The sequence below is a fragment of the Panulirus ornatus genome, chromosome 16 (genome assembly GCF_036320965.1).
Source record: "Panulirus ornatus isolate Po-2019 chromosome 16, ASM3632096v1, whole genome shotgun sequence".
Lineage (NCBI taxonomy): Eukaryota > Metazoa > Arthropoda > Malacostraca > Decapoda > Palinuridae > Panulirus > Panulirus ornatus.
The window spans coordinates 45,407,160-45,421,721 of NC_092239.1; the positions used below are offsets into that span (position 1 = coordinate 45,407,160).

Here is a 14,562-nt window from a genome sequence, read left to right on the forward strand (position 1 = left end):
TTTGGTAAACAGAGAAGAGGGAGTAAAAGCTTTGCGGAAGATGAAAGCCGTCAAGGCAGCGGTTTCGATAGTATTGCAATGGACTGTATTGTTGACTGATTGGTAAGGTTATTTGATGTATGTATGATTCATAGTGATGTGCCTGTGGATTGGTGGAATGCTTGCATTGTGCCATTGTACAAAGGCAAAGGCGATAAGAGTGAGTGCCCTAATTACAGAGGTATAAGATTTTTGAGTATTCCTGGTAAATTGCATGGGAGTGTATTGATTGAGAGGGTGAAGGCATGTACAGAGCATCAGATTGGGGAAGAGCAGTGTGGTTTCAGAAGTGGTTGAGGATGTGGTGACAGGTGTTTGCTTTGAAGAATGTATGTGAGAAATACTTAGAAAAGCAAATGGATTTGTGTGTAGCCTTTATGGATCTGGAGAAGGCATATGACAGAGTTGATGGAGATGCTCTGTGGAAGGTATTAAGAATATATGGTATGGGAGGTAAGTTGTTAGAAGCAGTGAAACGTTTTTATTGAGGATGTAAGACATATGTACGTGTAGGAAGAGAGGAAAGTGATTGGTTCTCAGTGAATGTAGGTTTACGACATAGGTGTGTGATGTCTCCATGGTTGTTTAATTTGTTTATGGATGGGGTTGTTAGGGAAGTGAATGCAAGAGTTTTTGAATGAGGGGCAAGTATGCAGTCTGCTGTGGATGAGAGAGCTTGGGAAGTGAGTCAGTTGTTCGCTTCGCTGATGATACAGCGCTGGTGGCTGATTCATGTGAGAAACCACTGAAGCTGGTGACTGAGTTTGGTAAATTGTGTGAAAGATGAAAGTTGAGAGTTAATGTGAATAAGAGCAAGGTTATTAGGTACAGTAGGGTTGAGGGTCAAGTCAATTGGGAGGTAAGTTTGAATGGAGAAAAGCTGGAGGAAGTGAAGTGTATTAGATATCTGGGAGTGGATCTGGTAGCGGATGGAACCATGGAAGCGGAAGTGAATCATAGGGTGGGGGAGGGGGCGAAAATTCTGGGAGCCTTGAAGAATGTTTGGAAGTCGAGAACATTATCTCGGAAAGCAAAAATGTGTATGTTTGAAGGAATAGTGGTTCCAACAATGTTGTATGGTTGCGAGGCGTGGGCTATGGATAGAGTTGTGCGCAGGAGGGTGGATGTGCTGGAGATGAGATGTTTGAGGACAATATGTGGTGTGAGGTGGTTTGATCGAATAAGTAATGTAAGGGTGAGAGAGATGTGTGGAAATATAAAGAGTGTGGTTGAAAGAGCAGAAGAGGGTGTTTTGAAATGGTTTGGTCACATGGAGAGAATGAGTGGGGAAAGATTGACTATGAGGATATATGTGTCGGAGGTGTAGGGAACGAGGAGAAGTGGGAGACTAAATTGGAGGTGGAAAGATGGAGTGAAAAAGATTTTGAGTGATCGGAGCCTGAACATGCAGGGGTGTGAAAGGCGTGCAAGGAATAGTGTGAATTGGAGCGATGTGGTATACCTGGGTCGACGTGCTGTCAATGGATTGAACCAGGGCATGTGAAGCGTCTGGGGTAAACCATGCAAAGCGTGTGGGGCCTAGATGTGGAAAGGGAGCTGTGGTTTCGGTGCATTATTACATGACAGCTAGAGACTGAGTGTGAACGAATGGGGCCTTTGGTGTTTTTCCTAGCGCTACCTCGCACACATGCGGGGGGAGGGGGTTGTTATTCCATGTGTGGCGAGGTGGCGGTGGGAAGAAATAAAAGCAGACATTATGAATTATGTACATGTGTATATATGTATATGTCTGTGTGTGTATATATATGTATACATTGAGATGTATAGGTATGTATATTGTGCGTGTGTGGACATGTATGTATATACATGTGTATGGGGGCGGGTTGGGACATTCTTTCGTCTGTTTCCTTACGCTACCTCGCTAACGCGGGAGACAGCGACAATGCAAAATAAATAAATAAGTAAAAATATATATATTGGAAAGGATCACAATTTTGCGCGTGATGAGAATATTCCTATGAGTTCACGGGGAAAATGAAACATGACAAGTTCCCAAATGCACCCCCGCGCAGCAATCACATCATCAGGGGAGACACAAGAGAGAAATATACGTCAGTTGATATGCATCGAAGAGACGAAGCTAGGACACTATTTGGTAAACGTGTGTTTCGGTGTGTGTACATATGTGCGTGTGATTCGATTTAATAAGATAAAGAAAATGATGCAGATTTGCATAATGCGTTTTTTTTTTTATTACTTGTTGTATGACAATTATCTTTTTGGTCTTATCATCACTTCGTTAGAATTCATTTTCATAGATGTACAGCAATCTCTCACGCTGGTTAGTGGGGCAGTAAACACCGTGCTGGAGACTGTGGCTCACCCTCGCTGCTCTACCATCCTTCTCATAGACGGACGCACCTCGGCCGATGTAGTAGTTGAGGTTAGAAATCATACATTTGACGTAGCTATATCATTTAATGCTCTCTAATCATTGGACGTATTGTTCTATGGTATTTTCCAGACACTATGTAATTCTAAGTACGTTACGCTTCCTCTCCTATGTCAGGTGATGGGTGGGCTGCAGGTAACAAGTGGAGTGACAGTGTTCAAGGTGTCCGTGTATAACCAGGACACTAACGCGACTCAAGCGGAGCTGCAGCGTGTGGTTCATGAGGCTAAGCGGGTAGGTCATTATTACTGACGTATATAGATCATTGACACAGTCATCAATACTCTTTATGTGGTGATACCCAGGACATTCCATAGTTGTCATCTCTCATATTATGTACCACATTTTTCACTTCTGCCACTTTGTCTTCTCCTTCATTGTCACAAAAAGCATATCAACAATGCTATACTCCATGAACCTATTTCCCTCACAGATCAGCAGCTTATACCATGGTGATCTGCCAATTGCTTTCATGATTCAACTGTTGCCGGCGGCGTTTGAGATTTTTGTACCTATGGCCTGACGAGCTGGTGGTCAGCCGGGGAAGGGGTACGGTTGGTTAGTCAGGGAGGGCACGAGTGCAACCTTTGTCACATTATTTATCAATCATTCCATATTTTCTTCATTATGACTTAAATTTGATCTGCATAAAAAAACAGAAACAAGTAAGAAAAATGATGTGTTTGATGACAAAGTAGTATGCAAACAAATATGGAAGACCTGTTTATTTGTTACATAGTATGTTGGAATAACTTGCATGCCAGTTAACTATTGCCAGTTGCAAGCCAAGCTTGGATATGGCCATATGCACAGCGCAATAGTTTAGACGTGTACAGGGCATTCTTGTGTAAAGCAATGAAGAGTGTTTTATAATTTGACTTAAAGCCGAATGTCATCTGCGTGTGCAGGTATCTAATATGTATTCATCGATAACTGTGCTTATCGTATGGGACTAGCGGTGAAGTTGTGATGTTTGGTTAAGAGGACGCGGCATTATACCAGTTTTCGTTGATATAAAAATCATGGAGGAATAACGTCTCTACATCTGAATAAGTTATGCTCTTGCTTACATACTTTGTAGCACAGCCATCCACATATCATCGGTTTCTTGCTTGAGAATGATAATGTTAGGTCACTGTCGCGTTTATACGTCTTTATCTCGTTGGTAATGAGCTTGATAGTTCACTATTGCACTAGTACCATTACGTTGATGGTAAATGATGTAGGTCATGCTCACTTTGATACTCAAGTGAGTAGTCCAATTTCCCTTTGCTAGCTAGATGAGGAAGTCACTCCCACATTAGTGCTAAGGCGACTATTACTGATGTGGTAATGGAGAGTGGCGAAGATTGATCTCACGGTGTTCTGAGGGAGTAAAAGAACTGTGTCATAATTACGAAGATGATTACTGAATTGCAAATAACTGCTGTTGTTGTGTAATCTACGAAGTTAGGTATATGATTCATACTGGCATTATGACGCAGAATATCATCCCTCTCCTGTTGCCACATTACTCACGGTTCGGTTCATTTGCCACTAGCAAACTGGGCAGGTCAGTCTAATATTCTTGATCGCTTACCATTGTATCACTCTAGTTACTATCATGTTGTCGTTTCATCACTGAGGATTTACATTAAGCGAATCTCATATAAAACAGGTATATGTAAGGTGGATAGGTTACTTTCACATCTTTGCTGAGAAGGATAGGTTACTTTTACATTGCTGTTGAGCTGGATTGACAATTTTTGCATTGATTCGCAAGTTAATAGGATACTTTTATATTACTATAGTTCAAGTGGTTAGGTTGTTTTCACATTATTGTCCAAGGGGATTACTCTCTCATTTACTATTGCTAAGACGAGAAATTCATATTCAGAATACCATAAAGGCATAGCGATCGCTGTTCTTAATTACTCAGCTGATACAGGCATAATCCCAACACTTTCCTGGCGCGGCCTTCAACCCACTATCTACTGGAAAGGTGGGTCGTTCCTCGTTAAGTTACTGTCGAAGGTGATCATACTTACACAACAGCTGGAGGAGACGATAGACATCTCGTCACTTGGATATGAACAGTTCAAGTTGGTTGTCCACTCCAGTATTACAGATGTAGGTAAATTCATCCTCCTGTATTTATTTGGGAAAGTAAATAACTCACTCACTCGTAGGTAGGCCACTCTCCCATAACTGCTAAGATGATCAGTAACGCATATAGAGACCGAGGCAACTACTTCATTCCTCCTACCAGTTAGGACGGGAAAGTCATGCATACAATACGTCTTTACCGTCTTATAATCATCACCAGCTGCGTCAGTTGTCATGGTGCATGACGGTAGTGGTGATGAGCGACGACCCAGCCTTCCTCGCCGCCTTCGCCCACTGGTCCCACAAAGATGGTGTCTTGCTGTGGTCGACTAAGCTCCTCGCCGTCACTCGCCTGTCCCTCCCGCAGCTTCAAGACCTCAAAAAGACCTTCTCCATGACGAACGCCATGTTGCTCATCATTAACAATTCCTTGAAAACATTACGGTAATCCATTAGATAGAAAACATATCATTCTGTTTCTTTCAAATAATCAACATATAATCATTAAAGTCCAAAAAGAGAAGTAAGAGAGTGCAGATGATATGTTGGAAAGGTAAAGTATCCGTCAATTGATCCATTTCCCAGCAGGTATGGTATATACACGTACCTACCATACACCCCGCGGGACGCTAAGGCGTTGCGTGTTGCCTCCTGGACGCCCCACCAAGGCGTCATCCTCACCGCCCACCTCCCGCTCTTCCATGATAAGTTTTCAAAGTGAGTTCTCTAACCAGACGACTATTCCGGCTATTGGTCCATAAAGGTTATACATTTAATACCATGACGCCATACTGGTTGTATCGTTTGAAGGTTATTCTATGTAATAAATCATAATGGAATACATTGTATATCAGTTATAAGAAACTCCTACAAGACATTTAGACCTTATGCAATAAGACATCATATCCTATTTATTATGTACCAAACCCTACCCTAATATGCTTTTTATTCTGGTGCTTGCTAATTAGAGAGAGAGAGAGAGAGAGAGAGAGAGAGAGAGAGAGAGAGAGAGAGAGAGAGAGAGAGAGAGAGAGAGAGAGAGAGAGAGAGAGAGAGAGAGAGAGAGAGAGAGAGAGAGAGAGAGAGAGAAGTTATTCTACGAGCAAAATTGTCCTTTTCAACGAAAATGAGAACAGCCTTGTTGAAGACTTTCACTCCCCAGTGGAGCCAACCCTATCCTACCCGCCCTCACTCTTCTTGGATAACATTAGGACCTGATGTTATATTCCTCTCATTCCCTTTAATACTGACATCACGTGTATGGGACCAGGTGGGAGAATGTTCTCTTTCGCTATCCGTGAAACTGCATGTGGAATGTAGCTGTGTCTTCAACGGCAAATATGGCTGAAAGAAAACTCGTTTAAGGTGTACAACACGGTTTGGGTGTCGCCTGCAATGGTATTGCAACTTTCTTTTCCAGCATCAAAATGTGTCCTATTATTTGTGCGATCTTATCTGCCTACTTTGTAAGAATATGGTTTAAGACAAAAAGTACAATGACTTCGGTAGAGGTAGTCTAGAAGCAATATGTGTATCAGTGTTTACATGGATGTGTTAATAGAATGACTGTGATGTGTGTTATCTAAGTACTTGCTGATGATCACATAATCGCAGAGGAAGGATGAAACACGACAACTCCCGATTGTACTATCGTGTATTACATCTTCAGGGAAGAATACTCAGTCTCCCCTAAAGATGTAATGCACGAAAGCGAACTTGCGACTCGTGTTTCATTTTCATCAAGAGTATCAGCAAATAACGGTGTGTATATGAAATGGGGCAGAGATAGCCAGACAGATACAGAAAGACGGGGTTGATGTGGGGGGAAAGGTACTGAATCAAGAGAGATTATGAAATATACACGAATGATAATGAATTTACGACCATTGTTCAGGTTCACGCACCACCCAACTCTGGTGGTGGCTTCAGAGGAATTCCCGACTCAAAAGGCGTGGATGGTGGATGATCCCGATGCCCCAGGGGGGAAGCGACTTACCTTCACAGGACCCGTGTCGAACGTGCTTGATCACTTCGCAAAAACTATCGGGTTTTCGTAAGTCGAGAGTAGAGAGCCAGGCACTTATAGTTAAGTGAGATGGGTCAGTCCCTCAAAGAATTTTATTACACTCACAATTTTTCTAGGAGTCATGAAATCATAAAGATAAGTCCAAATACTTGATGTTTTACGTTAAATCTCCACAAGAATGGATCAAGTGGGAACCAAAGGACAGCTGAAGAAAAAAGCAACATAGGGTCCTTGATTATAGGTAAACTTACATAAATCACCAGAGAATATAAATCAGCTAAAAGTTAAGTTAGTAATCTAGTAATCTTATTACGAGAAAAATGGAAATATTTCATAACAAAGAGCAATCGCTTATATGTGGCTGTTCTCATAAAGTGTAGTGTGGTGGCTCCAGTGGTGACAGGAGGTTCAAACAAGCATGGACAAATGATCTAATGTCAGTTTTATTTACAAAATAAATCAATGTAAACTTTTTTCATTTTCACTGATAGTGACAATATTTTCTTTCAATACATTAAATTCAATTAGTATACACTATATTACACCAATGAGACATTTAGCTACAGTCTGATGAAATATGTATATCTATCATTTATTATACTTTGTCGCTGTCTCCCGCGTTAGCGAGATAGGTACAGTAGGGTTGAGGGTCATGTCAATCGGGAAATAAGTTTGAATGGAGTAAAACTGGAGGAAGTGAAGTGTTTTAGATATCTGGATTTGGCAGCGGATGGAACCATAAAAGTCGAAGTGAATCATAGGGTGGGAGAGGAGGCGAAAATTCTGGGAACGTTGAGGAATGTGTGAAAGTCGAGAACATTATCTCGGAAAGCAAAAATGGGTATGTTTGAGGGAATAGTGGTTCCAACAATGTTATATGGTTCCAAGGCGTGGTCTATGGATAGAGTTGTGCGGAGGAGGGTGGATGTGCTGGAAATGAGATCTTGAGGACAATATGTGGTGTGAGGTGTTTTGATCGAATAAGTAATGTAAGGGTAAGAGAGATGTGTGGTAATAAAAAGAGTGTGGTTGAGAGAGCAAAAGAGGGTGTTTTGAAATGATTTGGTCGTATGGAGAAAATGAGTGAGGAAAGATTGACCAAGACGATATAATTGTTAGAGGTGTAGGGAACGAGGAGAAGTGGGAGACCAAATTCGCAGTGGAGAGGTGGAGTGAAAAAGATTTTGAGTGATCGGGGCCTGAACATGCAGGAGTGTGAAAGGCCTGCAGGAAATACAGTGAATTGGAAGGATGTGGTATACCGTGGTCGACGTGCTATCAATTGATTGAACCAGGGCATATGAAGCGTCTAGGGTTTCCCATAAAAATTTTTTTCTGGCCTGGATGTGGAAAGAGGTAGCGCTAGGAAAAGACAACAAAGGCCCAATTCGTTCAAACTCAGTCTCTAGCTGTCATGCAATAAAGCCCGAAACCACAGCTCCCTTTCCACATCCAGGCCCCACACAACTTTCTATGGTTTACCCCAGACGCTTCACATGCCCTGATTCAATCCACTGACAGCACGTCAACCACAGTATACCACATCGATCCAGTTCACTGTATTCCTTGCCCGCCTTTCATCCTCCTGCATGTTCAGGCCCCGATCACTCAAAATTTTTTTCACTCCATCTTTCAACCTCCAATTTGGTCTCCCACTTCTCCTCGTTCCCTCCACCTCCGCAACATATGTCCTCTTGGTCAGTCTTTCCTCACTCATTCTCTCAGTGTGATGAAACCATTTCAAAATACCCTCTTCTGCTCTCTCAGCCACGCTCTTTTTATTTCCACACATCTCTCTTACCCTTACTTTTACTTACTCGATCAAACCAACTTACACCAAACATTGTCCTCAAACATCTCATTTCAAGCACATCCACCCTCCTGCGCACAACTCTATCCATAGTCCACGCCTCGCAACCATAAAACATTGTTGGAACCACTATTCCTTCAAACATACCCATTTTTGCTTTCCGAGATAATGTTCTCGACTTCCACACATTATTCAAGGCTCCCAGAATTTTCGCCCCCTCCCCCACCCTATGATCCACTTCCGCTTCCATGGTTCCATCCGCTGCCAGATCCACTCCCAGATATCTAAAACACTTTACTTCCTCCAGTTTTTCTCCATTCAAACTTACCTGCCAATTGATTTGACCCTCAACCCTACTGTACCTAATAACCTTGCTCTTATTCACATTTACTCTTAACTTTCTTCATTCACACACTTTACCAAACTCAGTCACCAGCTTCTGCACCTTCTCACATAAATCAGCCACCAGCGCTGTATCATCAGCGAACAACAACTGACTCACTTCCCTAGCTCTCTCATCCCCAACAGACTTCATACTTGCACCTCTTTCCAAAACTCTTGCATTCACCTCCCTAACAAACCCATCCATAAACAGATTAAACAACCATGGAGACATCACACACCCCTGCCGCAAACCTACATTCACTGAGAACCAATCACTTTCCTCTCTTCCTACACGTACACATGCCTTACATTATCGATAAAAACTTTTCACTGCTTCTAACAACTTGCCTCCCACACCATATATTCTTAATACCTTCCACAGAGCATCTCTATCAACTCTATCATATGTCATCTCCAGATCAATAAATGCTACATACAAATCCATTTGCTTTTCTAAGTATTTCTCACATACATTCTTCAAAGCAAACACCTGATCCATACATCCTCTACCACTTCTGAGACCACACTGCTCTTCCCCAATCTGATGCTCTGTACATGCCTTCACCCTCTCAATCAATACCCTCCCATATAATTTAACAGGAATACTCAACAAACTTACACCTCTGTAATTTGAGCACTCACTCTTATCCCCTTTGCCTTTGTACAATGGCACTATGCACGCATTCCGCCAATCCTCAGGTACCTCACCATGAGTCATACATACATTAAATAACCTTACCAACCAGTCAATAATACAGTCACCCCTTTTTTTAATAAATTCCACTGCAATACCATCCAAACCTGCTGCCTTGCCGGCTTTCATCTTCCGCAAAGCTTTTACTACCTCTTCTCTGTTTACCAAATCATTTTCCCTAACCCTCTCACTTTGCACACCACCTCGACCAAAACACCCTATATCTGCCACTCTATCATCAAACACATTCAAAAACCTTGAAAATACTCACTCCATCTCCTTCTCACATCACCACTACTTGTTATCACCTCCCCATTTCCGCCTTTCACTGAAGTTCCCATTTGCTCCCTTGTCTTACGCACTTTATTTACCTCCTTCCAAAACATCTTTTTATTCTCCCTAAAATTTAATGATACTCTCTCACCCCAACGCTAATTTGCCCTCTTTTTCAACTCTTGCACTCTTTTCTTGACCTCCTGTCTCTTACTTTTATACATCTCCCACTCAATTGCATTTTTTCCCTGCAAAAATCGTCCAAATGCCTCTCTCTTCTCTTTCACTAATAATCTTACTTCTTCATCCCACCACTCACTACCCTTTCTAATCAACCCACCTCCCACTCTTCTCATGCCACAAGCATATTTTGCGCAATCCATCACTGATTCCCTAAATATATCCCATTCCTCCCCCACTCCCCTTACTTCCATTGTTCTCACCTTTTTCCATTCTGTACTCAGTCTCTCCTGGTACTTCCTCACACAAGTCTCCTTCCCAAGCTCACTTACTCTCACCACCCTCTTCACCACAACATTCACTCTTCTTTTCTGAAAACCCATACAAATCTTCACCTTAGCCTCCACAAGAAAATGATCAGGCATCCCTCCAGTTGCACCTCTCAGCACATTAACATCCAAAAGTCTCTCTTTCGCGCGCCTGTCAATCAACACGTAATCCAATAACGCTCTCTGGCCATCTCTCCTACTTACATACGTATACTTATGTATATCTCGCTTTTTCAACCAGGTATTCCCAATCACCAGTCCTTTTTCAGCACATAAATCTACAAGATCTTCACCATTTCCATTTACAACACAACACCCCATGTACACCAATTATTCCCTCAACTGCCACATTACTCACCTTTGCATTCAAATCATCCATCACTATAACCCGGTCTCGTGCATCAAAACCACTAACACACTCATTCAGCTGCTCCCAAAACACTTGCCTCTAATGATGCCCAGGTGCATGTGCACCAATAATCACCCATCTCTCTCCATCAACTTTCAGTTCTACCCATATTAATCGAGAATTTACTTTCTTACATTCTATCACATACTCCCACAACTCCTGTTTCAGGAGTACTGCTACTCCTTGCTCTTGTCCTCTCACTAACCCCTGACTTTACTCTCAAAACATTCCCAAACCACTCTTCCCCTTTACCCTTGAGTTTCGTTTCACTCAGAGCCAAAACATCCAGGTTCCTTTCCTCAAACATACTACCTATCTCTCCTTTCTTCACCTCTTGGTTACATCCACACACATTTAGACACCCCAGTCTGAGCCTTCGAGGAGGATGAGCACTCCCCGCGTGACTACTTCTTCTGTTTCCCATTTTAGAAAGTTAAAAAAATACAAGGAGGGGAGGATTTCTGGCCCCCCGCCCCCGTCCCCTCTAGTCGCCTTCTACGACATGTGAGGAATGCGTGGGAAGTATTCTTTCACCCCTATCCCCAGGGATAATATATACATATATACACACATATATATATATATATATATATATATATATATATATATATATATATATATATATATATATATATATATATATATATATATATATATATATATATATATCCCTGGGGATAGGGGATTAAGAGTACTTCCCACGTATTCCCTGCGTGTCGTAGAAGGCGACTAAAAGGGGAGGGAGCGGGGGCTGGAAATCCTCACCTCTCGTTTTCTTTTTTTTTTTTTTTTTTTTTCCAAAAGAAGGAACAGAGAATTGGGCCAGCTGAGGGTATTCCCTCAAAGGCCCAGTCCTCTGTTCTTAACGCTACCTCGCTAATGCGGGAAATGGCGAATAGTTTGAAAGAAAGAAAAAAGAAAGATATATATATATATATATATATATATATATATATATATATATATATATATATATATATATATATATATATATATATATATACATACACATACACACGCACATATACACACACACACACACACATATACATATATATACATATGAAAAAGTAAGAAATAATTCAAAAAACTGAAACTTCTAGCTTGAAATGAAATGAGAAAATGAATGTCACATAATGGTTCAACCTCTGGCTATGGAAAAGGGAAATGTATAATTTATTTACACAAACGTCAATAGTAGTTCTCATCAATTTAACCACTGTATCAATAAGCTTCAATGTATGTCTAAGCTACATTTTTTTTTCCAATTTCACTATTTTCTTGTCAAAACACCATGTATGAAAACTATCACTCCAGTAACACAACTATTAACATTTACTTCCCCTTTAAAAAAGTTCTGGGGAACTATATATATATATGTATACTATATATATATATATATATATATATATATATATATATATATATATATATATATATATATATATATATATATATATATATATATATATATATATATATATATATATACATATATATATATATATATATATATATATATATATATATATATATATATATATATATATATATATATATATATATATATATATATATATATATATATATGCATATATATATATATATATATATATATATATATATATATATATATATATATATATATATATATATATATATATATATATATATTATCCCTGGGGATAAGGGAGAAAGAATACTTCCCACGCATTCCTCACGTGTCGTAGAAGGCGACTAAAGGGGACGGGAGCGGTGGGCCAGAAACCCTCCCCTCCTGATATTTAAACTTTCTAAAAGGGGAAACAGATGAAGGAGTCACGCGAGGAGTGCTCATCCTCCTCGAAGGCTCAGATTGAAGAGTCTAAATGTGTGTGGATATAACCAAGATGGGAAAAAAGTAGAGGTAGGTAGTATGTTTGAGGAAAGTAACCTGGACGTTTTGGCTCTGAGTGAAACAAAGCTAAAGGGTAAAGGGGAAGATTTTTTTAGGAATGTCTTGGGAGTAAAGTCAGGGGTTAGTGAGAGGACAATTGCAAGGGAAGGAGTAGCACTACTCGTGAATTAGGAGTCGTGGGAGTATGTGATAGAGTGTAAGAAAGTAAATTCTAGATTGACATGGGTAAAACTGAAAGTTCATGGAGAGAGATGGGTGATTATTGGTGCATATGCACCTGGGCATAAGAAGAAAGATCATGAGAGGCAAGTGTTTTGGGAGCAGCTGAATGAGTGTGTTAGTGGTTTTGATGCATAAGACCGTGTTATAGTGATGGTTGATTTGAATGCAAAGGTGAGTAATGTGGCAGTTGAGGGAATAATTGGTATACATGGAGTGTTCATATTTGTAGATAGAAATGATGAAGAGCTTGTATATTTATGTGCTGAAAAGGACTGGTGATTGGGAATACCTGGTATAAAAAGCGAGATATACATAAGTATACGTATGTAAGTAGGAGAGATAGCCAGAGAGGGTTATTGGATTACGTGTTAATTGATAGACGCACGAAAGAGAGACTTTTGGATGTTAATGTGCTGAGAGGTGCAACTGGAGGGTTGTCTGATCGTTATCTTGTAGAGGCGAAGGTGAAGATTTCTGGGGGTTGTTAGAAAAGAAGAGAGAATGTTGGGGTGAAGAGAGTGGTGAGAGTAAGTGATCTTGGTAAGGAGACTTGTGTGAGGAAGTACCAGGAGAGACTGAGTACAGAATGGAAAAAGGTGAGAACAAAGGACGTAAGGGGAATGGGGGAGGAATGGGATGTATTTAGGGAAGCAGTGATGGCATGCGCAATAGATGCTTGTGGCATGAGAAGCGTGGGAGGTGGGTTGATTGGAAAAGTTAGTGAGTGGTGAGATGAATAAGTAAGATTATTTGTGAAAGAGAAGAGAGAGGCATTTGGACGATTTTTGCAGGGAAAAAATGTAAATGAGTGGGAGAGGTATGAAAGAAAGAGGGAGGAGGTCAAGAGAAAGGTGCAAGAGGTGGAAATCAAGGCAAATGAGAGTTTGGGTGAGAGAGTATCATTAAATTTCAGGGAGAATAAAAAGATGTTTTGGAATGAGGTAAATAAAGTCCGTAAGACAAGGGAGCAAATGGGAACTTCAGTGAAGGGGGATAATAGAGAGGTGATAACAAGTAGTGGTGATGTGAGAAGGAGATGGAGTGAGTATTTTGAATTGTTGAATGTGTTTGATGATAGAGTAGCAGATATAGGGTGTTTTGGTCGAGGTGTTGTGCAAAGTGAGAGGGTTAGGGAAAATGATTTGGTAAATAGAGAAGAGGTAGTAAAAGCTTTACGGAAGATGAAAGCCGGCAAGGCAGACCGTTTGGTTGGTATTGCAGTGGAATTTATTAAAAAAGGGGGTGATTGTATTGTTGACTGGTTGGTAAGGTTATTCAATGTATGTATGATTCATGGTGAGGTGCCTGAGGATTGGCGGAATGCTTGCATGGTGCCATTGTACAAAGGCAAAGGGGATAAGAGTGAGTGCTCAAATTAGAGAGGTATAACTTTGTTGAGTATTCCTGGTAAAATATATGGGAGGGTATTGATTGAGAGGGTGAAGGCATGTACAGAGCATCAGATTGGGGAAGAGCAGTGTGGTTTCAGATGTGGTAGAGGATGTGTGGATCAGGTGTTTGCTTTGAAGAATGTATGTGAGAAATACTTTGTATAAGAAATAATTTGTATGTAGCATTTATGGATCTGGAGAAGGCATATGATAGAGTTGATAGAGATGCTCTGTGGAAGGTATTAAGAATATATGGTGTGGGAGGAAAGTTGTTAGAAGCAGTGAAAAGTTTTTATCGAGTATGTAAGGCATGTGTACGTGTAGGAAGAGAGGAGAGTGATTGGTTCTCAGTGAATGTAGGTTTACGGCAGGGTTGTGTGATGTCTCCATGGTTGCTTAATTTATTTATG

At 40.6% G+C, this 14,562-nt stretch overlaps 1 protein-coding gene across 1 annotated transcript in view; it reads left to right on the forward strand.

The window, feature by feature from the left end:
* The window catches only part of LOC139753925 (probable glutamate receptor), a 311,686-nt gene that overhangs the window by 8,838 nt on the left and 288,286 nt on the right, over positions 1–14,562 (forward strand). The window contains exons 2-5 of the mRNA XM_071670883.1: positions 2,570–2,686; positions 4,758–4,981; positions 5,126–5,254; positions 6,432–6,590. Of these exons, the coding sequence (XP_071526984.1) occupies positions 2,570–2,686; positions 4,758–4,981; positions 5,126–5,254; positions 6,432–6,590 (629 nt within the window). The remainder of the gene's footprint in view (positions 1–2,569; positions 2,687–4,757; positions 4,982–5,125; positions 5,255–6,431; positions 6,591–14,562) is intronic.